Source organism: Giraffa tippelskirchi, chromosome 3 (assembly GCF_054371585.1).
Source record: "Giraffa tippelskirchi isolate mGirTip1 chromosome 3, T2T-mGirTip1v1.2.pri, whole genome shotgun sequence".
Lineage (NCBI taxonomy): Eukaryota > Metazoa > Chordata > Mammalia > Artiodactyla > Giraffidae > Giraffa > Giraffa tippelskirchi.
The window spans coordinates 188,438,593-188,463,149 of NC_137277.1; the positions used below are offsets into that span (position 1 = coordinate 188,438,593).

At 49.8% G+C, this 24,557-nt stretch overlaps 1 protein-coding gene across 2 annotated transcripts; it reads right to left on the bottom strand.

The window, feature by feature from the left end:
• Nucleotides 1-873: 873 nt before the first annotated feature.
• On the bottom strand, nt 874-24,557 carry CDA (cytidine deaminase). 2 transcript variants are annotated; one of them, XM_081574821.1, is made up of 5 exons: nt 23,968-24,213; nt 11,663-11,774; nt 6,897-6,954; nt 3,588-3,631; nt 874-1,960 (listed from the first exon to the last, which is right to left on the bottom strand). In XM_081574821.1, exons 1-4 carry the CDS (start codon nt 24,119-24,121, stop codon nt 3,590-3,592), a joined length of 366 nt encoding a protein of 121 aa, XP_081430947.1. In that variant the 5' UTR covers nt 24,122-24,213; the 3' UTR covers nt 874-1,960; nt 3,588-3,589. The 2 variants fall into 2 exon arrangements, with proteins under 2 accessions (XP_081430947.1, XP_081430946.1); XM_081574820.1 differs by lacking the exon at nt 3,588-3,631 and having other exon boundaries at nt 23,968-24,557.

Here is a 24,557-nt window from a genome sequence, read left to right on the forward strand (position 1 = left end):
CAGATATGTACAAAGGAAAATAACCCACTACTCTAGATTCCCATTGATCAGAATTTTAACTGATGTTAACGTCTTGGCCCGTTTTCTTCCTGCTTCCTCTCTTCTTTTTCTTTCTTCACTCCTCCTGGTTGAGAACATCCAGAAGAGTGTGCTGAAGTTCTCAGCAACCATTTCTAGAGAAAGGCAGGGTGGAGTCTTGCATCATGCAGAATGCTGGAAATATTACTTTTCTGTCTCTCAGGATGGCAGCAGGTAAGTCTGGGTGGGTAATGGAAAAGCCAGTCTTATCAGACAGTAGGGCTTCCTAGGTAGTGCTAGTGGTAAAGAACTAGCTTGCCAATATAGGCAAGTGTAAGAGACACGGGTTCGATCCCTGGGTTGGGAAGATCCCCTGGAGAAAGAAATGGCAACACACTCCAGAATCCTTGCCTGGACAATCCCATGGACAGAGAAGCCTGGTGGGCTACAGTCCCTAGGGTCACAGAGAGTCGGACACGATGGAAACGTCTTGGCACGCATGCACCAGTAATCCTTGCAGATGCTCTGATCTCACAAGGACTCCTAGGGAAGGGGTGAAAGAGGAAACCCATGCCCTATTCTTACCCCAGCCACAAAGGTTGGCCCCAAGGCCAGTTCCTCCAGGGAGGACACCTAGAGCTGCCAGCCCCCTTTACAGAGCCAGCCCAGCACCTTCCCTTTTCAGTCCTCACCTTCCTAATGGCACCAATGAAACAGACAGTTCCCTCTCTGACCCTCTTCACTCCCCAGAAAGCAGAGTGCGGCCCCCCTGCATTGCTACCAGCCTAGATCACAGTGTGTATTTCTGAGCATGAGTCCTGTTTTCACCTCTCTCCCTATCAGATTGCAAATTCCTCAAAGGCAGAGACTGTTTATTATACATCTTTCTTTGCAGTATTTGGCATATAGAAAGACTCAGTAAATAAAGGCAGCCAGACATCAGCTGTGGGAAAAGTGGAAAAAGACTCAGAGTCAGACCTGGTTCAGAATCCAGGTGTGCCACCTCACAGCACATGGCAAAGAGCAGGCACTGTTTCTAGATCCCAGGGGGAGTGATGGGACCTGGATTTTGGTTTAAATTTTGCTGTGGTCCTAGTGCAAGCTGCTCAACCTCTCTGAGGCCCAGGGCCCACAACTGTAAGAAGGAGGAGATAGCTACTTTACTGAGCACTTTAAATACAAAATAATCCAGGTAAAAACACTGGACACACAGTAGGTCCTCATAGAGATGTTTGCTCTGCCATCTAGACAAACAGCCCCCCCCCTTTATACTTGGGGGGGTGACAGCATCCAGTGCCCAGGTCTGACTTAGCCCAGAACAGACTCTAGAAATGGCTGTTAGATGTAAGAACCAGCCCAGCGGCCCCCCATAGGAAGAAACCAGGGACAAGAAACCTAAAAACTCAGCTCTCCACACCAGCTAAACAGATCCAAAGCGCCTGATTCTTTTCCTGGCAGAAAGAGCCCAGGTCTTTCTATTTAATATAAAGACTGCCCCTCCTGAGAGCTACAGCAAGGATTGAGATGGAGCAAAATGCCTCTCTGGAATGTTTGTGATATTTATCATTAGAAAAGTCACCCAGCAGAGAGGACAAGACAGGTTGCAAGGAGAGGCTGGAATGGAAACCCTGTATCACTTCAGTAGAAATCTGGTGCTCCAGTGTAATTGGAAAAACAGTCTCCGCCCAGAGCCTGGGGGGTTGGGGCCCGTTCGGCAGGTGTCCCCAGGTCTGTGAGAATGTCTTCATGAAGTCCTCCGGGTGGTCGTCCCCTTTAGCCCGTGTAGGAAGGCAGGAGCTCTCGGGCAGAGGGCGTTCTCCATCCCTCATTGGATCTTCTGCAGGTCCTCGGGCCCAAAAGATTCAGGGAGCAGCTCCTGGACTGTCCTGACAACAAACGTGCCATCCAGCTTGGTCATGTAGACAGCCCAGTCGGTGCCAAACTGGAAAAGAGGCAAAGCCAGCGTGAGGAGGCGGTGTGGCCGAGGGGCGAGGGCAGCCCTGGTTTGAGTCTGGCTTGGGTTGAGTACCTCTTACTGTCTAATGTGCCTCTCTGTGCCTCGGTTTTCTCACCTGTAAAATGGGAATGATAATAATCATACCTGGTTGATAGGGCCTGAGGGAAGAGCCAGTGAAAGATGGCATAAGCAGTTAACATAGTGCTTGGCACATTGCTAAGGGGCAGTAAATGCTGTTCTGTGATTAGGACTCACCAATACTTTGGCCACCTGATATGAAGAACTGACTTATTGGAAAAGACCCTGAAGTTGGGAAGATTGAAGGTAAAAGGTGAAGAGGGTGGCAGAGGATAAAATGGCTAGATAGCATCACTGACTCAATGGACATGAGTTTGAGCAAACTCTGAGAGATAGTGAAGGACAGGGAAGCCAGGAGTGTAGCAGTCTATGGGGTCACAAAAAGTCTGATGCGACTTAGCAGTCCAGTTCAGTTCAGTCGCTCAGTCATGTCCGACTCTTTGCAACCCCATGAACTGCAGCACGCCAGGCCTCCCTGTCCATCACCAACTCCCGGAGTCTACCCAAACCCATGTCCATCGAGTCGGTGATGCCATCCAACCATCTCATCCTCTGTCATCCCCTTCTCCTGCCCTCAATCCTTCCCAGCATCAGGGTCTTTTCCAATGAGTCAGCTCTTTCCATGAGGTGGCCAAAGTATTGGAGCTTCAGCTTCAACATCAGTCCTTCCAGTGAAGTGACTTAGCAACTGAACAACAATAGGGCTTTATAAGAACAATATCTAACCCCTGGGGCCAGATCCCCTCCTGTTGTGACAAACAACTCATATCTTCTTCCCTTGGGGCCTCTCGATACCTCCTGAGAACCTGGAGAGGTTGCATGCCTGCCTCATCACACACTGTACAATGAACATGCAGGATTTCATCATCTGCCCTTGAGGCAGGTGCATATTATTCCCATTTTACGGATAAGGAAACCGAGGCTTTGCAGAGTTAAAAAAAGAGTTATAGTCCAAATCTGTGTCCCCATCTCTCTTTTACATAACAGGAGCTACCACTTGCTGGCTGTGTGATATGGGGCAAACAACGAGAAACTCCTTGGGTCTCACTGTCTTGATCTGTGAAATGGTTTTAGAGACAAAAGACTTATCAGGCAGGAAGATAGGCGTCCTGGGTGGAGAGTTAAGTCAGTAGTGTAATGGAGAGTATCCTGGGGAGTTGGAGTCAACAGCCTGAGGCTCTACCTGGCCAGATGCCATAAGTACTGGAGGCAATGGGTGGAAAGGGCCTGCACCAGTGCCTGGCACGTGGTAAATACCCAATGGAAGCCATGTCTACTGACAACTAGCGGTTCCGAGTGACTGCTCAGGTCTGCAGCCTGCTGTTGATGCTTCGGCCTGAATCACCAAGTTATTACCAAGCACAATCCGTCTTTTTAAAATTAATGTTTTAAGGAAGGAAATTTTTCTGCTTGGCGGGCTCTGCCTGAGGGTGTGGGTAAAAGTTGAGCGGAGGCAAATTCAAGTGCCAGGCTTCTGGCCCCCAAGCTTCAGCTTTTATTATTTGCATTTTGGTTTCCGTTTTGCTTCTCTCACCTTCAGCTTTTCCATTCGTCGTCTCTCATTTGCCAACATCTGATCTGTGTGGAGAAAACAGCCTTGAGCAATTAGACGGAGGCAGGGCCTGGGGAGTCAGGGAGCTGGCATCCTGATGTGCTTGCTGTCTGTGGCCTGGAACACGCCATGGTGTTGGGCGGCCATTTGTGCCCCTCTAACTGGGGGAATGGCACCCCACTCCAGTCCTCTTGCCTGGAAAATCCCATGGACAGAGGAGCCTGGTAGGCTGCAGTCCATGGGGTCGCTAAGAGTCAGACACGACTGGGCGACTTCACTTTCACTTTTCACTTTCATGCATTGGAGAAGGAAATGGCAACCCACTCCAGTGTTCTTGCCTGGAGAATCCCAGGGACGGGAGAGCCTGGTGGGCTGCCGCCTATGGGGTCGCACAGAGTCGGACACGACTGAAGCGACTTAGCAGCAGCAGCAACCAGGGGATGAATGAAGTCCCCAATGTGAATTCAGAGCCTTCCTCGTGGCATTTTTCATCTAGATTTGGGAAATGAGTCCTGCTAACTGCGCCTGATTTGCAGGCCTCGCGAGCAGCAGGAGGATGGAGATGTCTGTGTGTTCCAGAGATGCTAGGAACCCCCCAAGGCACAACAGCAAAACTGCACCCCTGCGCCCCCGCTTCCGCCCAAATTCCAGCAGCTCCCAAAGCAGAAGCCCCCATGGAACAAGCCATCCGATTCTGCACAGCATCATTTTATCTCCACTGTGGCCAAAAATAACTTGTCCCTTTTGTAGGACCGTAAAGGGAGAGAGGGGCCGGGGGAACGTGGGCTTTGCTGTCAGCCTGAATGGCTATAGTGAAGGCCAGCTTGCCGCTGACCAGCTGGTGTGTGTCCATCAGCAGCTTCTCTGACAAACAGGGCTAAGGACCCACACTTCCCTCCAGGCAGGGCGTGGGGATTAAATGAGATGCTGTCTTTAGAGGGGTTGATGACTCCTGAGAGCTCAAGGCCTGGGGACTCTTCAAATTGGTGGCTTTAGCCTTTGGGGGCTCTGGCGGTCACAGGCCCCTTTGAGAGTCCACCAGAGCTACTGACATCCCTCTTCCTCCAATGTACGTATACACATCAAAAACTTCACTGAGCCCAGATTCAGAAGAAAGGATCGAACCCAGCCCCTTGGTTTTTAGAATCGAAGAAACTGAAGGCGTCCAACCAAGATCTTTGTAAAAAGTACATCAGATCCTTTAAGTCCCTTCTTAAAAACAGCCACTGGATTCCCTTTATTCTTTTCTTTCCCCAACTTGTGTTTTAATATCGCAAAATATACATAAGATTTATCATTTTGACCATTTTTAAGTATAGGATTCAGTTCCCTTTATTCCTGGAGTGAAATATACCCTCTATCCACGGCCTCCTAGACCCTGTATGATGCGCCCCTGACCACCTCTGTGCCTTCACCCGTCACTAACCCCTAAGCCCTGCCCCGGTGTTCCAGCCTCTTTGGCTTTCATACTGCTCATGCAACTCACCAAGCGTGTGGGCATTAAACTTGCTGCTTCCTCCACCTGCAAATCTCGAGACGTTGGTCTGTCTCATCTTTTCTCATTATTTATCAGTTCAGTTCAGTCGTTCAGTTGTGTTCGACTCTTTGTGACCCCATGAATCGCAACAAGCCAGGCCTCCCTGTCCATCACCAACTCCCGGAGTTTACCCAAACCCATGTCCATCGAGTCAGTGATGCCATCCTGCCATCTCATCCTCTGTCGTCCCCTTCTCCTCCTGCCCCCAATCCTTCCCAGCATTAAGGTCTTTTCCAATGAGTCAACTCTTTGCATGAGGTGGCCAAAGTATTGGAGTTTCAGCTTCAACATCAGTCCTTCCAGTAAACACTCAGGACTGATCTCCTTTAGGATGGACTCGTTGGATCTCCTTGCAGTCCAAGGGACTCTCAAGAGTCTTCTCCAACACCATAGTTCAAAAGCATCAATTCTTCTGCGCTCAGCTTTCTTTATAGTCCAACTCTCACATCCATACATGACCACTGGAAAAACCATAGCCTTGACTAGACGGACCTTTGTTGGCAAAGTAGTGTCTCTGCTTTTTAATATGCTATCTAGGTTGGTCATAACTTTCCTTCCAAGGAGTAAGCGTCTTTTAATTTCATGGCTGCAATCACCATCGGCAGTGATTTTGGAGCCCCCCAAAATAAAGTCTGACACTGTTTCCACTGTTTCCCCATCCATTTCCCATGAAGTGATGGGACCAGATGCCATGATCTTAGTTTTCTGAATGTTGAGTTTTAAGCCAACTTTTTCACTCTCCTCTCTCACTTTCATCAAGAAGCTTTTTAGTTTCTCTTCACTTTCTGCTATAAGGGTGGTGTCATCTGCATGTCTGAGGTTATTGACATTTCTCCCGGCAATCTTGATTCCAGCTTGTGCTTCCTCCAGCCCAGTGTTTCTCATGATGTACTCTGCATATAAGTTAAATAAGCAGGGTGACAATATAGAGGCTTGATGTACTTCTTTTCCTATTTGGAACCAGTCTGTTGTTCCATGTCCAGTTCTAACTGTTGCTTCCTGACCTGCATACAGGTTTCTCAAGAGGCAGGTCAGGTGGTCTGGTATTCATTATTTATATCTCTGCTGAAATGTTGTCTTCAAAGAGAGACCCTTCCTGGCCATCTAAAAGCAGGGGTTGGCAAACTTTTTCCCATAAAGGGCCAGATAGTAAATATTTTAGGCCTTGCAGGCCATTAGGTCCATGTTGTAACTCCTCTCTCTCCCGTGGTAGGGCCCAAGCAGCCAGAGGGAATGTGTGAATTGGTGGGTGTGGATGCATGCCAGTAATACTATTTACAACAAGCAGAAGTCTGGATCTGCCTGCGGGCTGTTATTTGCTGCCCTTTGACTCTGACCTAGAGTCAGCTCCACCTTCTGTCACTCTCAACTCCTTTCTTCTGCATTTTTTTTCTCTGTAGCCCTCATCACTCTCAGCAACTCTGTTGATTTATTTTGCTCCTTATTTGTCTGTCTTCTACACTAGACTATATAATGTCTGTGAGTGTAGAGCCTGGCCTGTTTTTTCTCCGCTGTCTCGCCAGAGCAAGGTCAATGCCTAGCACAGAGCAGACACTCACTCAGTAAGTATTTGTTGAATGAAAGAATAATTTCCAGTGATTCATGCAAGCTTGGGAAGGCGTTAGGAGTCAGCCAACCCAGCTAACAGGACAGTCATTGTATCTCTTCACTTGGTCTGGCTTGGCTTCCGGGGCCTGGAAGAGCAGGGAAGAGCAGGGGGAAATCCATTCCAGAAAGAAAGGGAAGTTGCTTACCTCTCTCATGACCTGTCTGCAAGCCCCGCAGGGTGAGATAAAATCATCTTGCAAGTCACTGGGGAAGCAGAGAAACAAAAATATGGATCAGTCTCTTTGGAAACTTGAGAAGGATTGCTTAAATTCAGGAGTCCTGCCTGCCTGCAGATTAAGTCAAATCCCTCCAGGCAGTTCCTGGTTCACAGATGAGCCATGTCCTAGAGGCTGAGAAGAAGTGGACAGAACTTTCCACACTTGCAAGAGGCAAGACCATAGGTAGGACCATTCCTTTCATTGGCGTGTTCAGTGAATGTGTAGTGAACACTTACTATCACCCACAACCCAGGGACACAAAGGTTAAAGAGAATTTGTCTGACCTTCAGCCCAGTGGGTGACAAAGAAAACTAGATGAGTTATCATTTCAAACAAAATGCAGTAAGAACACAGGGTAAGAAGGAGATGATCCTTGACTAGGGAAGGAGAGAGTATTTCATGGAGGAGGTAGCATTGACCTGGTCCTTGGAGGAAGCATCGAGTTCATAAGTCATCATTAGTGAGTACCTGATCTGTTCCAAGCTCTGGACCAGGCACTTGTAGACATTATCTCATTTAATTCTCAGTATAACCTGAGCATCCAGATGACCATTTTATCATCAAGGACACAGGTTCACTGAGATGAAGTAACAGAGTGCTATTCTGAACCTCCAGGTTTTTCTCTTTTGCAGACAAGGGATCTAGTATGTGCAAAGGTCCTGAGGCATAAAAGAATAAGACACATGTGAGTCTTTGAGAAAACTGGGCACCTAGCGTCTGAGAAAGCGGGAGAAGAGAATCTTACAGCCAAGGGGTTTTCTCTGAGAATGAAGGCACCTGCAGGCAGCCCCCCAGTACTGAGCAGGACATAGGATGGTGTTTAAAGAAAGAGGAAACACTAAGAACCCCCAGGCCTGATGAAGAATCAGAGGTTAAGCCAGTGGTCACCATCATCTTTGTGCTTCTAAGACCCACAGTTCTCTGGTGTCTCTGGAAGATCACAGGATTTAAAATTCAATTCTTGATCAGTTCCTCATTTTGTTAATTACATGTGATTTTGACCAAGTCATTTGAACCCATGCAAGGGTCATTTCTTTGCCTATAAAATGTGGGGAATAATGTCATCCACATTGTAGAAATGCTAGGATAAAATGAACTAAGATGTGCAAAGAATTTCCTAAACTTTAGAATGCTATAGACACATTATTACTGCCTATACTAGTCACTGGGCATTATTGCTTGAGATAGATAAGTTCTGTCATAATTTTCGTACCTTGTCATATTCAGTTTTATTATACACTATGTTCTTTACGTGGTATAATATTATATAATTAATTTACCTATTTTGTATTAACAATAATTATCATATTGTTTAATAGATGCCTAGAATGTGCCAGACACCCTCCAAAGTATTTTATAGTGTTTATCTCATGTTAATTGACAAACAGTTATTTATTGAGCACCTACTGTATATCACGCACCGTCTGTGCTGGGGACAGAGCAGTGAACAAAACAGGTGAAATTCACTGCAGTCAGGAGTTTTGACTAATCAGGTGCACCAGATAACCGGCAAACCATCAGCCTATCAGCCAACCACATATCCATTACAGCTACAGACAGATGCTGTGAATTGAATAAAGCAGCTGAGGGGAGAGAGAGTGGAGGGCTGCTGCTTTATTTAACCCTGATGACAACTCCCTTTTACCTGTGGGGGTCCAGTCAAAGAAAGCTTCTGCTCACGGAAAGGTGGGTCCTCACTGAGCACACTCACACTCCTAGCTTCAGAGGGACCCCTTGGGGACCTGAGAGGGCGGGGACCCCTGCCCAGCATGCACACTGAACCGGATGAACCCTCTGGTTTCCAAGCGCTGATGTTGTAGCCAGAGCCTTTCGTCAGCTCTTTGGAGGCTGCGCTTGGGTTTTTTTTTGGCTGCACCATACAGCATTAGGGATCTTCCCCCGACCAGGGATCGAACCCATGCCCCCTGCATTAGAAGCACAAACTCTTAACCACTGGACTGCCAGAGAAGTCCTGGACTCTGTTCTTTCGTATTTATTGATTTTTGGCTGTGCTGGGTCTTTGTTGCTGCACGGGCTTTTCTGTAGTTGCAGGGCGGTTTCTCACCGCAGGGGCTTCTCTTGTTGTGGAGCACAGGCTCTAGGGCGCCAGGGCTTCAGTAGCTGTGGGATCCGGGCTCCAGAACACAGGCTCAATAGCTGGGACTCATGGGCTCTGTGGCTCCAGGGAAGGTGGGATCTTCCGGGATCAGGGATCGAACCCGTGTCTCTTGCACTGGCAAGCAGATTCTTTACCACTGAGTCACAGGGAAGTCCACCAAGTTTTTTTTTTTTAATTAATCAGTTTGGCTGTGCGGCATCTTAGTTGTGGCATATGGGATCTAGTTCCCTGATCAGGGATCAAATCCAGGCCCCCTGTGTTGGGGGCACAGAATCTTAGTTACTAGACAACCAGGGAAGTCTCTGTTTTTTATTTCATTGCACGCATGTTGGCTGAGAGCTTGCTCTGTGCTAAGCAAGCCTGGGAGGGAGCGACAAAGACCCGTCAAAGAATCCCCGCCTGCAGGGACCTTGATGTCTCAAAGGGAGATCAAATCTGTGTGTAAATGTCATAACTACAGGCAGACAGTGGTTAGGCTTAGGGAGAGGCAGAACAAGAAGCAGCCCAGACGGTGCTGGGCGCACAGGGACCTTTCTTCCTCTCATCGCCCCCTCTCCCTTTCCTCTACCCTCTGCCTCCCCTGCCTCGTGCTGGGTATTGACAGTTTCCTGTGGTTTGTGCTGACCTTGGGCACACACTGAGGCCAGCTTATCAGACTTGACAGGCTGGAAACCTGTCGACTTTGATGATGACAGCAGGGACCCCAGTGGGGCAAGCTCATCTCCTCATTAGCAAAATCCACCCTGAGCTGCGCACACTCCATTTTACAGATCTCGAGGGGGCTCTCTGAGATGGTGCCCGCCCATCAGCGCTAACAAGGGAGCTGGCACTTCCCATTCACCCTCTAAATCCACACTCTCAATTTAACAAATCATTAGCGCAGTAATGACTGCTTTTCTGGCTCGGGGATGCCAGTGCAGGCTGAGCACCCAGACAGGAGCAGGTGGGAGCAGGAAAAAATGCAGTTTTTGTATAAACAAGGACATTTACTAATCATCACAAAGAAAATCCAGTCATGTTTAAGAGTAGACAATGACCAAGAGAAAAAATCTTTCAACTGGAACATTCTAAACAGAGCAGGGCCACCTCACCATTCTCCTTTTGTTGACTTTGGCCTCCTTTTCCCCAGAATATCATTATTTTCTTGGATCAGCTTTGAAATTGAGTTATCCCCCCACCTCTTTTTTTCCCCCTGAAATGTAATTCACATCCTGATCTCTGCACATCCGCACAGAATGTTCCCAGGGTGGCCTCATTTATTCCTCCCAAAGCCGGAGGGAAGCCAGGACAGACCTTGGTCCCAGGGAGAGCTCTCGGAAGCTGAGGCCCTCCTCTGGAAACACATCCTTGGCTCCAGTTACCCAGGGGAAAAAACCTTCAATAATGTGGATCACCTCAGGGGCCAGACCAAGCCCAATTGAGGATCTTATCAAAGAAATGGAGGCTGGTTTCTGTCATGCAGACCCCATCAGCCTTGCTCCTGGTCCTCATATTTCTGCCAGAAAAAGCCTGCATCTCCCTGACAATGAAGAGATCATTTACTCCTAGTCGATGACCCATACACCCAGATGTCTCTAAAGACCAACACTGGGTCAGCCCTGTAGTCTCTTTCTGGGTGGATTCAACATTTCCTACCTATTTTCCCTGTGCCATTATCTTGCTAAGAGAACTCTCTCTTATAGACAATGCAGTGGTACACACAAGAGCAATTTATCATTAAATCAGAAGTGTAATGGGATCTGAATGAATAAAACAGCCCATTCATATCCCTTGAATCCTGAAGCCACTGAGTCGGGGTTCATGGCCAGCAAGAACTCAAAGAATTCCCTCTGAGGGCACACGTGGGAACTTGGATATATAGAGAGAGTTGATAAGTGCTCCTGTTCAGCCAGAGCTCAGGCTGGAATCTGATCAGTTTAGACCATAACCTGGTTATGTTGCCTGCCTGTCACCCCACCAGCCTGTCCTTTTATCCTGGTTCTTGCACCTAGGGGTGACTGATGCCAAGCAAAGGCGTCAGCTTGCACAGTGAAGAAAGGATCCCAGGATCGGCTCAAGGAGAGCAGGGAAGAGGGTTTCATTTCCTGTCACAGCACAGTGGAATGAGCTCTGGAGTCGGACTCTAGAGATCTACCTGTTCCAGCTTTGCCACTAATTCCTAGGAAAGCTGCTCATCCTCTCTGGGTCTCAGTTTCTTCAACTGTAAAATGGGTACAGTGGCCAGGAAGTCTAATCAGGTGACTTTTATATCCCTCTCACTTTAGGTTTCTTTGTGGCCTTTCTATTGCATCTTGTAGGGATGCTATTGTACTCTGCACTATTATCAGAAGAAGAACACACCTCCCTTTGTCTTAGAGCTGTCCTGATTGTTTATCTGCTCTTTAGGCTTACCAAGGGCAGAGTCTGTTCCTTATTTATCTTCTACTTTTAGCCCTCAGCCCAGCTCTAGAGTGCCTGGCACTTAGGAAGTTCAGAATAAACACCACAGATGAATGAATGAATGAGTTACCGGTGTGTGGTGGACGTTGGTTGAATAGATGAACGAATATTGCTACGACCGGCCTTTCTCACTCACCTGGCAATAGCGATTGCCCTAAACTCTTTGTACCCTTCCGAGATGGCCTTCTGGATGGCAGTTCGTTCAGCACAGACACCCAGCGGGTAGCAGGCATTTTCTATGTTGCACCCTGAGAAGAGAGGAGAGTCCAGTTGTGTTACCAGCAGAACCTGTTACATGTGTCGAGTAAGAGGCTTGCCCTATTCCAGAGCTGGGAGGGACCCGCTACTCAGAACAAGGTAGGGGAAGGAGAGGGCAATTTGACCAGAAGCACTGGGAGGCTTGTGACTCACAGTCACAAGTGTGGTGTGGTGGCTTTTCCCAAGGAATTCCCACTCGCATCACTTACCCAGAGCAGGTACAGCCTCACAGGGCTGATGAACCCACCCTCATCTTCCCAGCAGAGGTCAGGGCCAAGGGAGATGCCGAGGCTTAAGAAGGTGAGCAGAGCCCCCGCCTCGGTCTCAGAGACTGAAACCACAGGTGGGGCACGGTGGCGATGCTGACTCAAAGATCAGGCCTGGGTCAAGTTTTTGATGTGGATACCAGCTGTCAGCATTCAACCAGGGTTCTCTGTGAGTTGATTTGCAAAACAGAACTGTCAAAAGCAACAAACTATGAAACAAAAAGCTCCCAGGCTTTGCAAAGAGTGTCTGTGATTAGACAAGCCTTAAGGCCATCGATTCCTAGGCCTCCAGTGAAAGGTGGCTGCCAAGGTGGCACAGCCCGCAGTAAGGGAGACCTCCCTGGTGGCCCTCCGTGGAGTGTCCCCTCTGGGAACAAATGGGCAAGGGCTCTTCCCAGGAGACAAAACACTGGCGTAGTCAGATTAGCTGACCAGCAGACTCCCCCTTTCAGGCAGGTGAGGCCATGAACCGATGGCCACAGGAGCTGGACTCTTCCTGGACCACCAGAGTGTGATAGACAGTATGTCACTCTTCACAGCTTGCCCTTCTCCCTGAGGCAGGATATTCATTGTTCCCCAGTATTCATTTTCTCCTTCTTCCTTTGAGTAATACAGGTGCTTCCCACTCCAATATGGCTGACCCCCATGGCCACTCAGAGACTACATTTCCCAGCCTCCCTTGCAGCATTTCACCTAATGGGATGTGGCACAAAGTGAGGTGGGAAGCTCCTGAATCACATCTTTTGTAAAGAGACTGCTTGTCTCTTCCTCTCTGCTCTCCTGCAGAGACTGGGGTGGGGTGGGACAGCTTTGACCACGTGCTTTATGCTCATAAGGATGGAGCAGCAACAAAACAGAAGGAACTCGGAACCCTGGTCAACTCCTGGAGCAGAGCTGAGTTGCAGGGCTGAGTTGCCTACTTGCCCTGGTGCGTGTGTGCCCAGTCGCTTCAGTTGTGTCCGACTCTTTGCGACCCCACGGACTGTAGCCCACCAGGCTCCTCTGTCCATGGGGATTCTCCAGGCAAGAATACTGGGGTGGGTTGCCATGCCTTCTTCCAGAGGGATTGTCTGGACCTAGGGATCGAACCCACATCTCTTATGTCTCCTGCATTGGCCGGTGGGTTCTTTACTACTAGCGCCACCTGGGAAGCCCTAACTTACCCCGGACCAGCTGCCTACCCTGAATCATTATGGGAGAGAAAAAGAATTCGAGTCTCTGCATTTTGGGATCTTTTGGTTATAGTAACTTAACCTATATCCAACTAAAAGAGAAATTTGCAGTAAAAATAAGATGTAGCTTTGACAAAAAAAACAAAACAAAACCAAAACTATGTGGCCTTGGTTTAGCAGTTGGAAATGGGACTTCCCTTGTAGCTCAGTCGGTAAAGAATCTGCCTGTAATGCAGAAGGCCTGGGTTCGATCCCTGGATTGAGATGATCCCCTGGAGAAGTAAATGGCAACCCACTCCAGTATTCTTGCCTGGAGAATCCCACGGACAGAGGAGCCTGCGAGGCTACAGTCCATGGGGTCACAAGAGTCGGACATGATTTAGCAACTAAACCAGTGTGAAAGAAAACAAAGATACGGCAAGGAGGAAAGCTGACGGCCCTTGACACTCCTGACAGATTATTTCATAAAGCCCCAACCTGTAATAAACTGGAAGGCAAACCATATTACCAACTCAGAGGATTTTTCTACCTGGCAAAGTGAGACAGCCCTGTGGCAAAGATCTGATTAAGGCTGTCATTTCTACCTAGCCATTGTTTCGGGTGCTTCAAAGTAGCCACCGTTTAAATGAGGCAGCAGGGTAGGGCTGGGCAGGGAAACCAGTTAGTAAAACTGGGGAGTTGGCAGGCTGAAGACCTATTGCACAGAAAGGATTCTTTGGGTGTGACAGAATTGGATAGCCAACGAAGCCAAAGTTTTGGTCTATAAAAGCCTGCGATTGTTCGATCCCTAAAAAAATCTGGGGCCGGCCCAGACCCTACCATCAGAAGTAAGCTGAGAGAGCTGTGTTCCCTCCAGGAGGGCATTCTCTTGGACACCCACTTTGGCTGTATGGCTGAGGATGGTAAATTGTCAAGGAAGAAGCTCCCAGAGGGCAAAGCCAGGGGCCTCAGTGGACAAGGGGATTACCCCCAGGGCAGAAAAGAGAGGCAAGGTGTACTCCAGTGCACCAGAGTCTTCACACTTCTTGCCCACAGACTTGGCAACTGTGTGGACTGGTGGTCCCCAGGTGTTCTGTTTGCCTAATGGGAGATTTGCTGACTGTTAGGCTTTCCTGTTTCACGTTGTGTGGTGCCCGAGCAGGTATGAAGTGAGGGGCAGATGACTATTTTTTTAGTTTTCAGGCCCCTGGATGATCAGGGCCGCATCTCAACCTGAGAAGGCAGACTGGGCACCACCAATGGATCCTGCTGTTAGCGCTGGATGCAGCGGCTGTGTGAACTTTGGGTTGTCACCCTCAGGAAGTTGTAAGTGGGTCCTATGCATGTGAAGAAAGACGTACACAGATACTCACAGGCCACAGCGGGTTTTATGGCAAAGACTTAATTGTTCTCAGTGTTCACATTCCTAGTAGAATCCATTGAAGTTTAGGGATTTCTCTGGCAGTCCAGTGGTTAAGCTTCTGCACTTCTAATGCAGGGGGCATGGGTTCGATCCCTGGCTGGGAAACAGATCCCACAGGCCAGGAGGTGCAGCCAAAAAAAAAAAAATCCACTGGAATTGAGTTGGGCACATCCCACCTAGTTAGAAACTGCTTTCCCAGCCTCCCTGGAAGCTTTGTGGAGTCCTATAGGTTTAGCCAATGGGATGTGAGTGTGGGGGTTGGATGAAATCTGACCCACACTGGATCAATCAGAGCTGAGCAATTGACCCACATTGGGCCAATCAGTGTTTGTCTAGTTGAGGCTATGGTTTTTCCAGTGGTCATGTATGGATGTGAGAGTTGGACTGTGAAGAAAGCTGAGCTCTGCAGAATTGCTGCTTTTGAACTGTGGTTTTGGAGAAGACTCTTGAGAGTCCCTTGGACTGCAAGGAGATCCAGTCAATCCATCCTAAAAGAGATCAATCCTGGGTGTTCATTGGAAGGACTGATGTTGAAGCTGAAACTCCAATACTTTGGTCACCTCATGCGAAGAGTTGATTCATTTGAAAAGACCCTAGTGCTGGGTAGGATTGGGGGCAGGAGGAGAAGGGGACGACAGAGGATGAGATGGTTGGATGGCATCACCGACTCGATGGACATGGGTTTGGGTAGACTCCGGGAGTTGGTGATGGACAGAGAGGCCTGGCGTGCTGCAATTCATGGGGTCACAAAGAGTCGGACACGACTGAGTGACTGAACTGAACTGAACTGGGCCAATCAGAGCTGAGCACCTGACCTACACTGAGCCAATCAGACTACCCCTCTGTGAGGGAATTTCAGTTGCTCTGGAACACTGTGAGTTGGGCCTGGGTCCTACTGATAGCCTAGTTTCTGTTCTTTACAGAGGAGACCAATAGGAGACAGTGAAATGATAATCAACTCAGATGAGAGATGGTGGGAAAAGAGTCTGGCCTTCTGCTACCAGTTGCCCCTGAAGCACAGAAACACTCCAGCTCTTCCACCATTTAGTTATAGGAACCAACGTAGCCTCCTTTTGCCTAAAACAGTTTGCATGCCTTTGTATCATTTGCGATCCCACAGAAATCAATTAATACAGTTGGGATACAGGACAGCGAGCAATCAGGGAGTTGTAACCCTGAAAGGAGTGGTTGATATTTATGGACTGCCTGCTTTGGCAAAGCACATGTTCATATTCACATGTGAGTTACTGCAGCCTGGAAAACTGGCCCCTAAATGCTCAGATGCTCTGCTAGGTCAGTGAGTAAATGAATACGTCTTTCTTGCTCCCTACCTAGTCTCCCCAGCCGGGTTTCTGATGCCTGCCGGAAATGACTTCCTTTAAACATATCCTTGCCTGCTCGCACCTGCCTGCCTCTCGCACCTTTGTTGACCTGTGACCTTGTTTAAGCACCAACTCACCTCAAAACACAGCCTCACTGAAATGCGACAAAGAAAAAGAACCACTCCTTGTGTCTGTCAGGCCGGGATGAGACTTGGCTCCCTTGCGTTTGACTTCTGCTGCTCCCAGAAGCAGAAGAATTGCTCCCCACTCCACTTCGGTCTAGCAGCCCTCCCAGCCCTTGCCTTGTCCCTGATTCAGGGATGCTCTTCCCATTAGATGTGATTCACATAAATCTTGGGTTTTGCTGAGGTGCTCTTAAAGCAAATTGCCAGACTGCCGGAGGTCCGGACTCTCAAGACAATTGCCTGTGTCTGCTTTTGAAGTTCAGAATGATCTCTTATAGAGAACTCTTCCTTTGGTATGTGTGGAAACGTCAACGATCCAGTTAAGGAGAGCTGCTGTTGCTGCTAAGTCGCTTCAGTTGTGTCCGACTCTGTGTGACCCCATAGACGGCAGCCCACCAGCCTCCTGCATCCCTGGGATTCTCTAGGCAAGAACACTGGAGTGGGTTGCCATTTCCTTCTCCAGTGCATGAAAGTGAAAAATGAAAGTGAAGTTGCTCAGTCGTGTCCGACTCTTAGCGACCCCATGGACTGCAGCCTACCAGGCTCCTCCGTCCATGGGATTTTCCAGGCAAGAGTACTGGAGTGGGGTGCCATTGTCTTCTCCGAGTTAAGGAGAGGGAGAGAGTGTTTTAGAAGGGAGCGCACTCACATACCCTACTGTTCAAATAAGGTTTTGTAGAAAGAGTCTGTGGGTTCTGTTCTGTCTTGGGACCCTTTGCCCTCTGGCTCTGAGAATTTGGGAAAGGGACTGAACCTCCTTGAATGTCTCATTTTCAGTTTGTAAAACGAAAATGACAGCACCTTCCTCGCAGGCCTCTAGTGGGAATGAGTTGAGATCATGCATGTAAAGCAATGAGCACAAGCTCTGGCACAGAGTAAATGCCCAGCAGCTGGAGCTGCTATTCCTAATCGCATGAACGCCAAGGCTTTGGTGGTGGTGGGATTGAGTTTCTGTTGCTTCTACTCAAGGTGTGACAGTTACCCTGTCTCTGCCCTTCAGGCCACTTTGAAATCCTTTCCAAGATTACAAAAAGTCCCTTGTAATCTGGTGCCAACCTGCCTACCTCTTGGACTTCATTTCCTTTTGCTTTCCAGCTGTTCCCCAAGTGTACTCCTGCTCCAAGGCCTTTGCACTGGCTGTTCTAACTGCCTGGGACTCTCTTCCCCACTCTAAGCACATGGTCCACTCTACCTAGGTTTTTGCTTAAATGTCACCTCCTCAGAGAAGCCTTCCCTGATTACTCTGTCTAAAATTGCTTCCTCCCTCTACCACCTCCAACTCTCTCAATCCATTTCTCCTGCTTTAACACTTAACACTTTCCTGGAATAAATGTCTCTATTATCTAATTTTCCCATTACTCCCCAAGTATAAATTCCTGAGGGCAGGGACTTGGTCTGTATAGTGCATTACAGTACGCTCAGGGCCTGGAACAGTCACTGGGCCCAGAGCCTAAAACAGTGATGTGCTCAGTTACTTATTATCAAACGACTGGATTTTCGCACTTTGAGGCCAAGTCTCTGAGGTGCAAAGTAATAAGTGTATTTGGGGCCCCTGGCAAGTTCAAGCGTAATTTCTCAGTCTTGCTTTAAAAAACAGAAAGAGGAGGAAGGGAGAAAGGAAATCCTTGGCCATGAACTGTAACCCTGAAAGGCCAGACAATTTTGTTTTTCTTCCCTGAGCCCAAAAAACAAAAACATCACCTATCCAGGCAAACCAACTCCATTCCTGGTGTTCCTTTCGCCTCACTGACTCAAACATACAGGAGAGATGGCCTGGGATGGTGCCAAGTTAGGAATCCATAATTAGAAAAGGTTATACCAAAAATAATACTATGAAGATAGTGCTATTACTACTAATTGCTTTCTTTTAATCTTTTATTGCTTTCCTTTGGGCTTCCCTGGTGGCTCAGCTGGAGAAGAATCCATCTGCAATGCGGGGGACCTGGGTTCAATCCCTGGGTTGGGAAGATCCCCTAGAGAAGGGAAAGGCTACCCACTCCAGTATTCTGGCCTGGAGAATTCCATGGACTGTGTAGTCCATGGGGCCGCAAAGAGTCGGACATGACTGAGCGACTTTCACTTTCACTTTATCTGCCAGGCACTCCATGGAATTTTTAACAGTTCTGTAAGGCAGATGCTATTATAACCCCATTTTAAAATGGGGTTTTTCCTCCTTTAAAGGAGGAAAAGCTGAGACTAGGGGCAAGGAGCCAACTCACGTCCTGGCCTGACAGACATAGAGAATGTTCTTTTTCCTTGTGGTGTTTCAGTGAGGCTGTGTTTTGAAGTGTTTTGGTACCTAAGGTCGGGCTGGGGTTGATATCATCAAGACAACAGCAGGGGAGGGAATTCATGAGGAGGTGACTGGGACCAGTCCCCCAGAGAAGTCAGCACTGTCCCCCTGCCTGCGTCCACTCTGCCTTCTGAGGCGTCTTCAGATTAGAGCAGGGCTTCCCACATTCAAGCAAGTGGGCATCTCCTGGAGGGCTTCTTAAAAGATTTCTGAGGGACTTCCCTGGGGGTCTGGTGGCTAAGACTGCACTCCCAATGCAGGGGACCAGGGTTCAATCCCTGGTCAGGGAACTAGATCCCACATGTCGTGAGGAAGAGCAAAGATTCCATGAGCCGCAACTAAGACCCTGCACGGCCAAACAAATAAACATTTTTTTTTTTTTTAAATAAAAAGAACAACAAGATTTCTGAGCCTCACCCCTTGAGTTTCTGCTTTAGCAGTTCTGGATCAGAGCCCATGAACTGAAACTTCTAACAGGTTCCCAGGAGGTGTCAGATCTGGGCTATGGGTCTGGGACCACACGTGTGAACCACCGGGCAAGACAAACATCACAGCCATGTGTGTGAATACTGCCCTCTCTCCCGCCTCCCTGCCCACTGCGAACGCAACACGGCAGCTTCACTAATGAATTCTATCCTAACTCAACCAGAGAGCTGAGGGGTGTTCGAGAAGCCCGTCTTTGTGATAAGCTGCTTTTGAGTGACAGTGGAGAGGACCAGTGGATGAGGCTGGGATGGGAACAGGTGTGGCGGCTGGGCAGGGCTATACGGAGAGAAAGCTGGTTATGGAACCAGGAGGCCTGTGGAGCAGGGCTGTATAAAGCATAAAGAGTGGTCCTGAGGGAGAAAGGGAGCCCTGGGATTCTGGAGGGCAGGGTCTGGATGGGGGAAGACAGATGAAGGATCAGGGTTACAGGTTAAGTCAAGACAAGCTGCATTCAGCAGTTAACCAGAATGTCCTTAAGTTGTTTGTTTGTTTTTTTTTAATGGTTTTTCCCTCCCAAATTAATAACAGCTGATCCAGTAAAGTGACTCCCTGACCTCCCCACTTCCATCCATGGCAATGAAACATACAGAGTGCTACAGTCGCTCTGAGAGAGGAGGAAAGGGAGGGGCAGACCATCATTCCAAGAGCTTGAGCTGAAGAAGAGGAAGTCACCCATCCATTGGGTGGTGCCCGCAGGGTGGTCCTCCTTGAGTCTCCCCCAGCCCCTCCCCCCGGCCGGCCACAAACGCTGGCTGAGCACCAACTCCTGGCAGGCCCTGGCTGATTCCATCCTCATCCTCTTGTGTCCCATCCTAACTCTTCTCGGGGTCCTTGCTGCCCAGGTCCACCAGCAGCTCTCTCTCCCACACGGTCACCTCCTCCTCTCCTCGCCCCACAGCAATGACAGAAGGTAATAGTTGAAGTTATTAATTACCGTCCTGGTGGCCCAGCTGTGAGGGGCACAAGGCCCTGGCCGGGGTCAGGGGTACCAGAGGAAATAAAACCATTATGACGAGATCGTGACAGCAAGGCTATCAGACTTGCTTTTGAGCTGGCCAGGACACCAGCTGCTCCTGAGGGTGGTAACTCCCCGGAGGGCTAGTCTTTCATGAGGCTGGAGAAAGTCACAGAACTGGGCCGACCCATCCCACTATGAGCTATAAACTCACAGCGTCTGAGTTCAGCTGTGCCCTCTCTGTCTTCTCAGTTCAGTCGCTCAGTCCTGTCCGACTCTTTGCGACCCCATGGACTGCAGCACACCAGGCTTCCCTGTCCATCACCAACTCCCAGAGCTTGCTCAAATTCATGTCCATCGAGTCAGTGATGCCATCCAACCATCTCATCTTCTGTCGTCCCCTTTTCCTCCTGCCCTCAATCTTTCCCAGCATCAGGGTCTTTTCAAATGAGTCAGCTCTTTGCATCAGGGGGCCAAAGCATTGGAGCTTCAGCTTCAGCGTCTGTCTCCTAATCATCTCTGATTCACCCCCTGATGCCCTACCAGGTTTCCTCTGGTTGTTCAAGGTCCCCTCCTCTCCAAGCCCGGCCTTCCTGCCATCTGCCCTCCCTTTCCTTCTAAGTAAGGAGACCCAGGGATTCTGGTGAATGCCCTCCATTGGTCCCCTCTCCTCAGCACAATTCTCTCTGCCCCCTTCTGCACATCCATGCTGCAGTGAGGGGCAGCAGAAAGAGGAAGGAATTTGGAAACAGATAAAACTGATCCTCGTCCCATTTGTAAATGTGCATTTGGCTCTTGGTTAGGTCTGCTTGTTACCTCCACACTCCTTCTTGCGGTAACAGATCACCCTCTCTGCACTGAGGAGGAACGTGTCTATGAATCAGCTGGCCCCATCATACTACCCCATCGTGACAACAGTGATTGGCCCAGGAATGTGCATGTGACTGGAGATGGACCAATCAGAGCCCTTCCCTGGAATTTTTCCATCTTGAGCTAGTGGGAAAGAGTTCTTTCCTCTCTGCTTTTAAGGCTGGAAGAATGTAAACTAGGGATGCCTGCGGTCATGTTCCCTGATGCCTGGAGAAAGCCGACCTTTAGATAAGAGAAAGAAACCAGCATCCAGGATAAAGAAGAGCATGGTGACATTTGAGTTCCTGGATCCAGCTGTCCCTGAGGCAAGATCTGCTTTTGCCCATTATGGTTTTGGTTGCTTTCTGGCATTTGCAACACGAAGTGCTCTAATGCATGTGACGCATTGTCTCCTCTCATGTGGTGGCTGTGAAATTTGAAAAGATCTTTCATAGAAGCGTTCGTGTGTGTGTGTGTGTGTGTGCTCAGTCACTCAGTTGTGTCTGACTCTTTGCGACCCCGTGGACTGTAGCCCGCCAGGCTCCTCTGTCCATGGGATTTTCCAGGCAAGAACACTGGAGCGGGTTGCCATTTCCTCCTCCAGGGATCTTCTTGATGCAGGGATTGAACCCACCTTTGCTGCATCTCCTGCATTGGCAGGCAGATTCTTTACCCCTAAGCCACATGGGAAGCCCCATAGAAGTGCTTAGAGAAGGCTTAATCCATTGTAGTTATTAATATGACTGTTGGTCCCTTCCCACGATGTCCCCTGCACCATCCAACTCTGTCTCATCCTTCCCCTGGTCTCCCTGGCTGGAAACCCTAGAATGATATTCTTTCCCTTTATTCTCATTTGGCCCACCTTAGGTCTAGTCCATCTGTCCCATATAATCCCTCCCAGATAATTCCTTCTTCTTCACCCCACTTGCCAGTGACCTAGGCCAAACCACTCTTTCATACATTCAACAAACCTGAATTATAGGCCAGGCAACATACGGTCAGCGAGCAAGACAGACATCACCCCCTTGACACTCTTTCCTCTGCACCGGTCCTCCTTGAGTACCTGTCAGACGCACTGTCCTCAAACCCCAATTTCATGTTACTTTTCTTGGCCCCCTACTTCCTACCTCATCAAATCTCAGTGTCTCCACTTGGCCTTCAAAAGTCCTCAATCTGCCTCTAAACCATCGTCATCATGCCATTAATTAGTAGTAGTAGAAGCAGTCACTAGTGGTGACAGTCCTATCGTGGGCCAGAAACTATGTACTAAGCACTTCCGGCCCTTTAAAGGCATTAGCTCATGGAAAGCTTCACACCCAGGGGTGAAATTCGACATCTTTAATGACTGAGGCAGCAGGGGCACCACCCATCAGGGAGGACCGCTGGGCCAGGAACCCCAGCTCTGCTCACAGCCGTCCTAAAAGGCAGGCGCTCTGATCCTCCGTTTACAGACGTGTAAGCTGAGACTTGGGAGGGTTTGCCCAGGGTCACACACAGCCAAGAAACAGCAGTGCCAGGATGTAAACCCAGGAGACTCTAACTCCTCCAGGGCCTGTACCCCATCCTATAATGCCTCCACGAATGCCCACTGCATGGCACTTTTCCTGGTGACGTCAGGTCCTTCCCTGCCACTTAAACAGGTCACACCTCTGCTCACTTCATTCATTCTCTCCTACAATCATTGGCTGAGGCTCCCACCTGGAGCCATGGCCTGTGCAAGAGGAGCGGAGATCTCCGTGGGGGCAAGGACTGCCATTTCTGCTCCCAGCGGCATCTCCAGCACCTGATACATTACCTAGCACATAATTGGTGCTTGGCAAACATGTGTTGAATGAATAGATCAATGCAAGGATGGGGAGGGCCCCTCTCTGTACACCATCCAGAGGGGATATGGAGGTGCTGGAGGAATCAATAGCAGATTGCATGTTCAAGGCCCTGAGCCTGTGGGTTGCAGTGTTGTTTGAGGAAGCAGTTAATGTTTAATGCTCATCTGAGCCACTGGGCCAGGCCTGAATTTCCACATGATACTCAGAGATTTTTGCATCCCCCACAGGAAAGCAAACTTGGGAGTCAGGGAAACTCTAAGTTCCAATCTCAAAAGACAAGAGATGAGATGAACATCAAGGACAGCCCAGAAGGGCCACCATAGAGGGGGAGGTGTGGGTCTCCAGCCAGACTCCCAGATGGATGGTGGTGGGGGCAAGGGGCTCATATTTGACCCGGGGTGCTTGGGGTGGGTGTGGGCTACCAATGAGATTACACATGTGAGCCTCTGGTCCTCCAAATGGCTGCTGCCAGGTGGAAGGGGGATTCTGGGCGGGAGGACTGGGCAGGACTGGGGATTCGCGTCTATCCATCTGGACCAGTTCTCATCTGCCAGTGGGGTAGTGGTGGGAATGCGGGGGGGTGGGGGGGCAATTGGCGTTTCCGCTTTTCCGCCACCTCCAAGCCCTGTTCCCCACTGTCATTAAAGGGGATGTCCCTAAGCTTAGCAAAAACAAGTCTGAATTATTGTTCAAGTGAGCTTTTCTATGAAGCCAGCAAACCAAAGAAAAGTTGCTTAGGAACAGATTAGTGCCGGCTCAGATTCCTGTCTCTCTCTCCCCAGGCGGGCACTCAATACTGGCCACCAGAACCCCACCTGGCTTCTTTTCTGCAAGGCCCACGCTTGACTAACGAGTCAGCCCTTGATTCCTCGATCTCACGCCCAAGCAGCCCCCTGGGTGGTGGGTGACAGGAAGAAAGGAGGGCTTGGGGGCGGCCTTAGCCCTGGTCACCAAAATCCGTGAGACCTCGAGCAAGCCATGTCACCTCTCTGGACCTCAGGTTCTTCACTAGAAAAAGTGGGCATAACTCCTAGGTTGATGGGTTGATGGGTGGGGGTGGTAAGGACTTGCTGATGTAGCCCTGAAGTCTTATCCGGGTGCCAGACACAGAGGCGGGGCTCAGGAAGTGTTAACCCTCTCCCTCCCGGCTCCAGGGGGAGCTGCCCACAAGGCTCTGCATTTGTGGCCTCCCCTTCCCCACTTCCTTCCCCATCTCTCCTTCGCTTCCCGGGCCCCCCAGGAATGGAAAGCCATGGGGCTTGAGCAGTATATTTACCCCGGCCGTCTGGAACAGCAGGCAGGGCCGGGGGGTGTGGCGGCCTTGCCCAGCGGAAAGGGGAGACGGAGCACCCTTGTCGCCTGTCGGCATCCTCCTCTGACCTCCCACCCAGGCTGCCGCGGAGGGGACCCCCAGGCGCCGCTCTTACCCGAGAAGATCCTGCCGTCCCAGGTGAGCAGAGCGGCCCCCACGGGGAAGCGGCTGTAGGGGCAGTAGGCGGACTTCTTGGCTTCTTGGCAGGACAGCAGCAACCGCTGGACGTGTTGGGGCTCCAGGGCGGTGCTGGGACGCTCCTGGGCCATGTCGATCCCCTGGGGCCGGTGGAAAAGCGGAAAGGGAGCTCGCAGCCGGTGTGGGCTGGGCCCCACCGCGATAGCAGCTCCTCCCCCCGGGGTGTGTCCTTGCCGGGAGGCGGCCAGGTGCTCGCCCCTGGGGGTGCTTGGCGGGCTGGTCGGGGAGAGGTCTGGGGACAGAGGGTGTGTGTGTGTGCACGTCCCAACGTGGATGCCCAGGGTCCACGAGTGCTTTATATGCTCCCCTGGGGACCACTCCCACAGCTGGCACCACTGAGTCAGAGGGTCAGGGGATGGGTGCCTCTGTGCAGGACGTGACTGTGGACACACGGGCTTCAGGGAAGAGGCTGGGGAGTGGTCAGCTTGCCGTCTGGCAAATCCAAGCTCCAAGTGTTGACTACCCTGTTTGTTGAATGACTCCTTCAAGGAGGGGTGTGGTGAGACT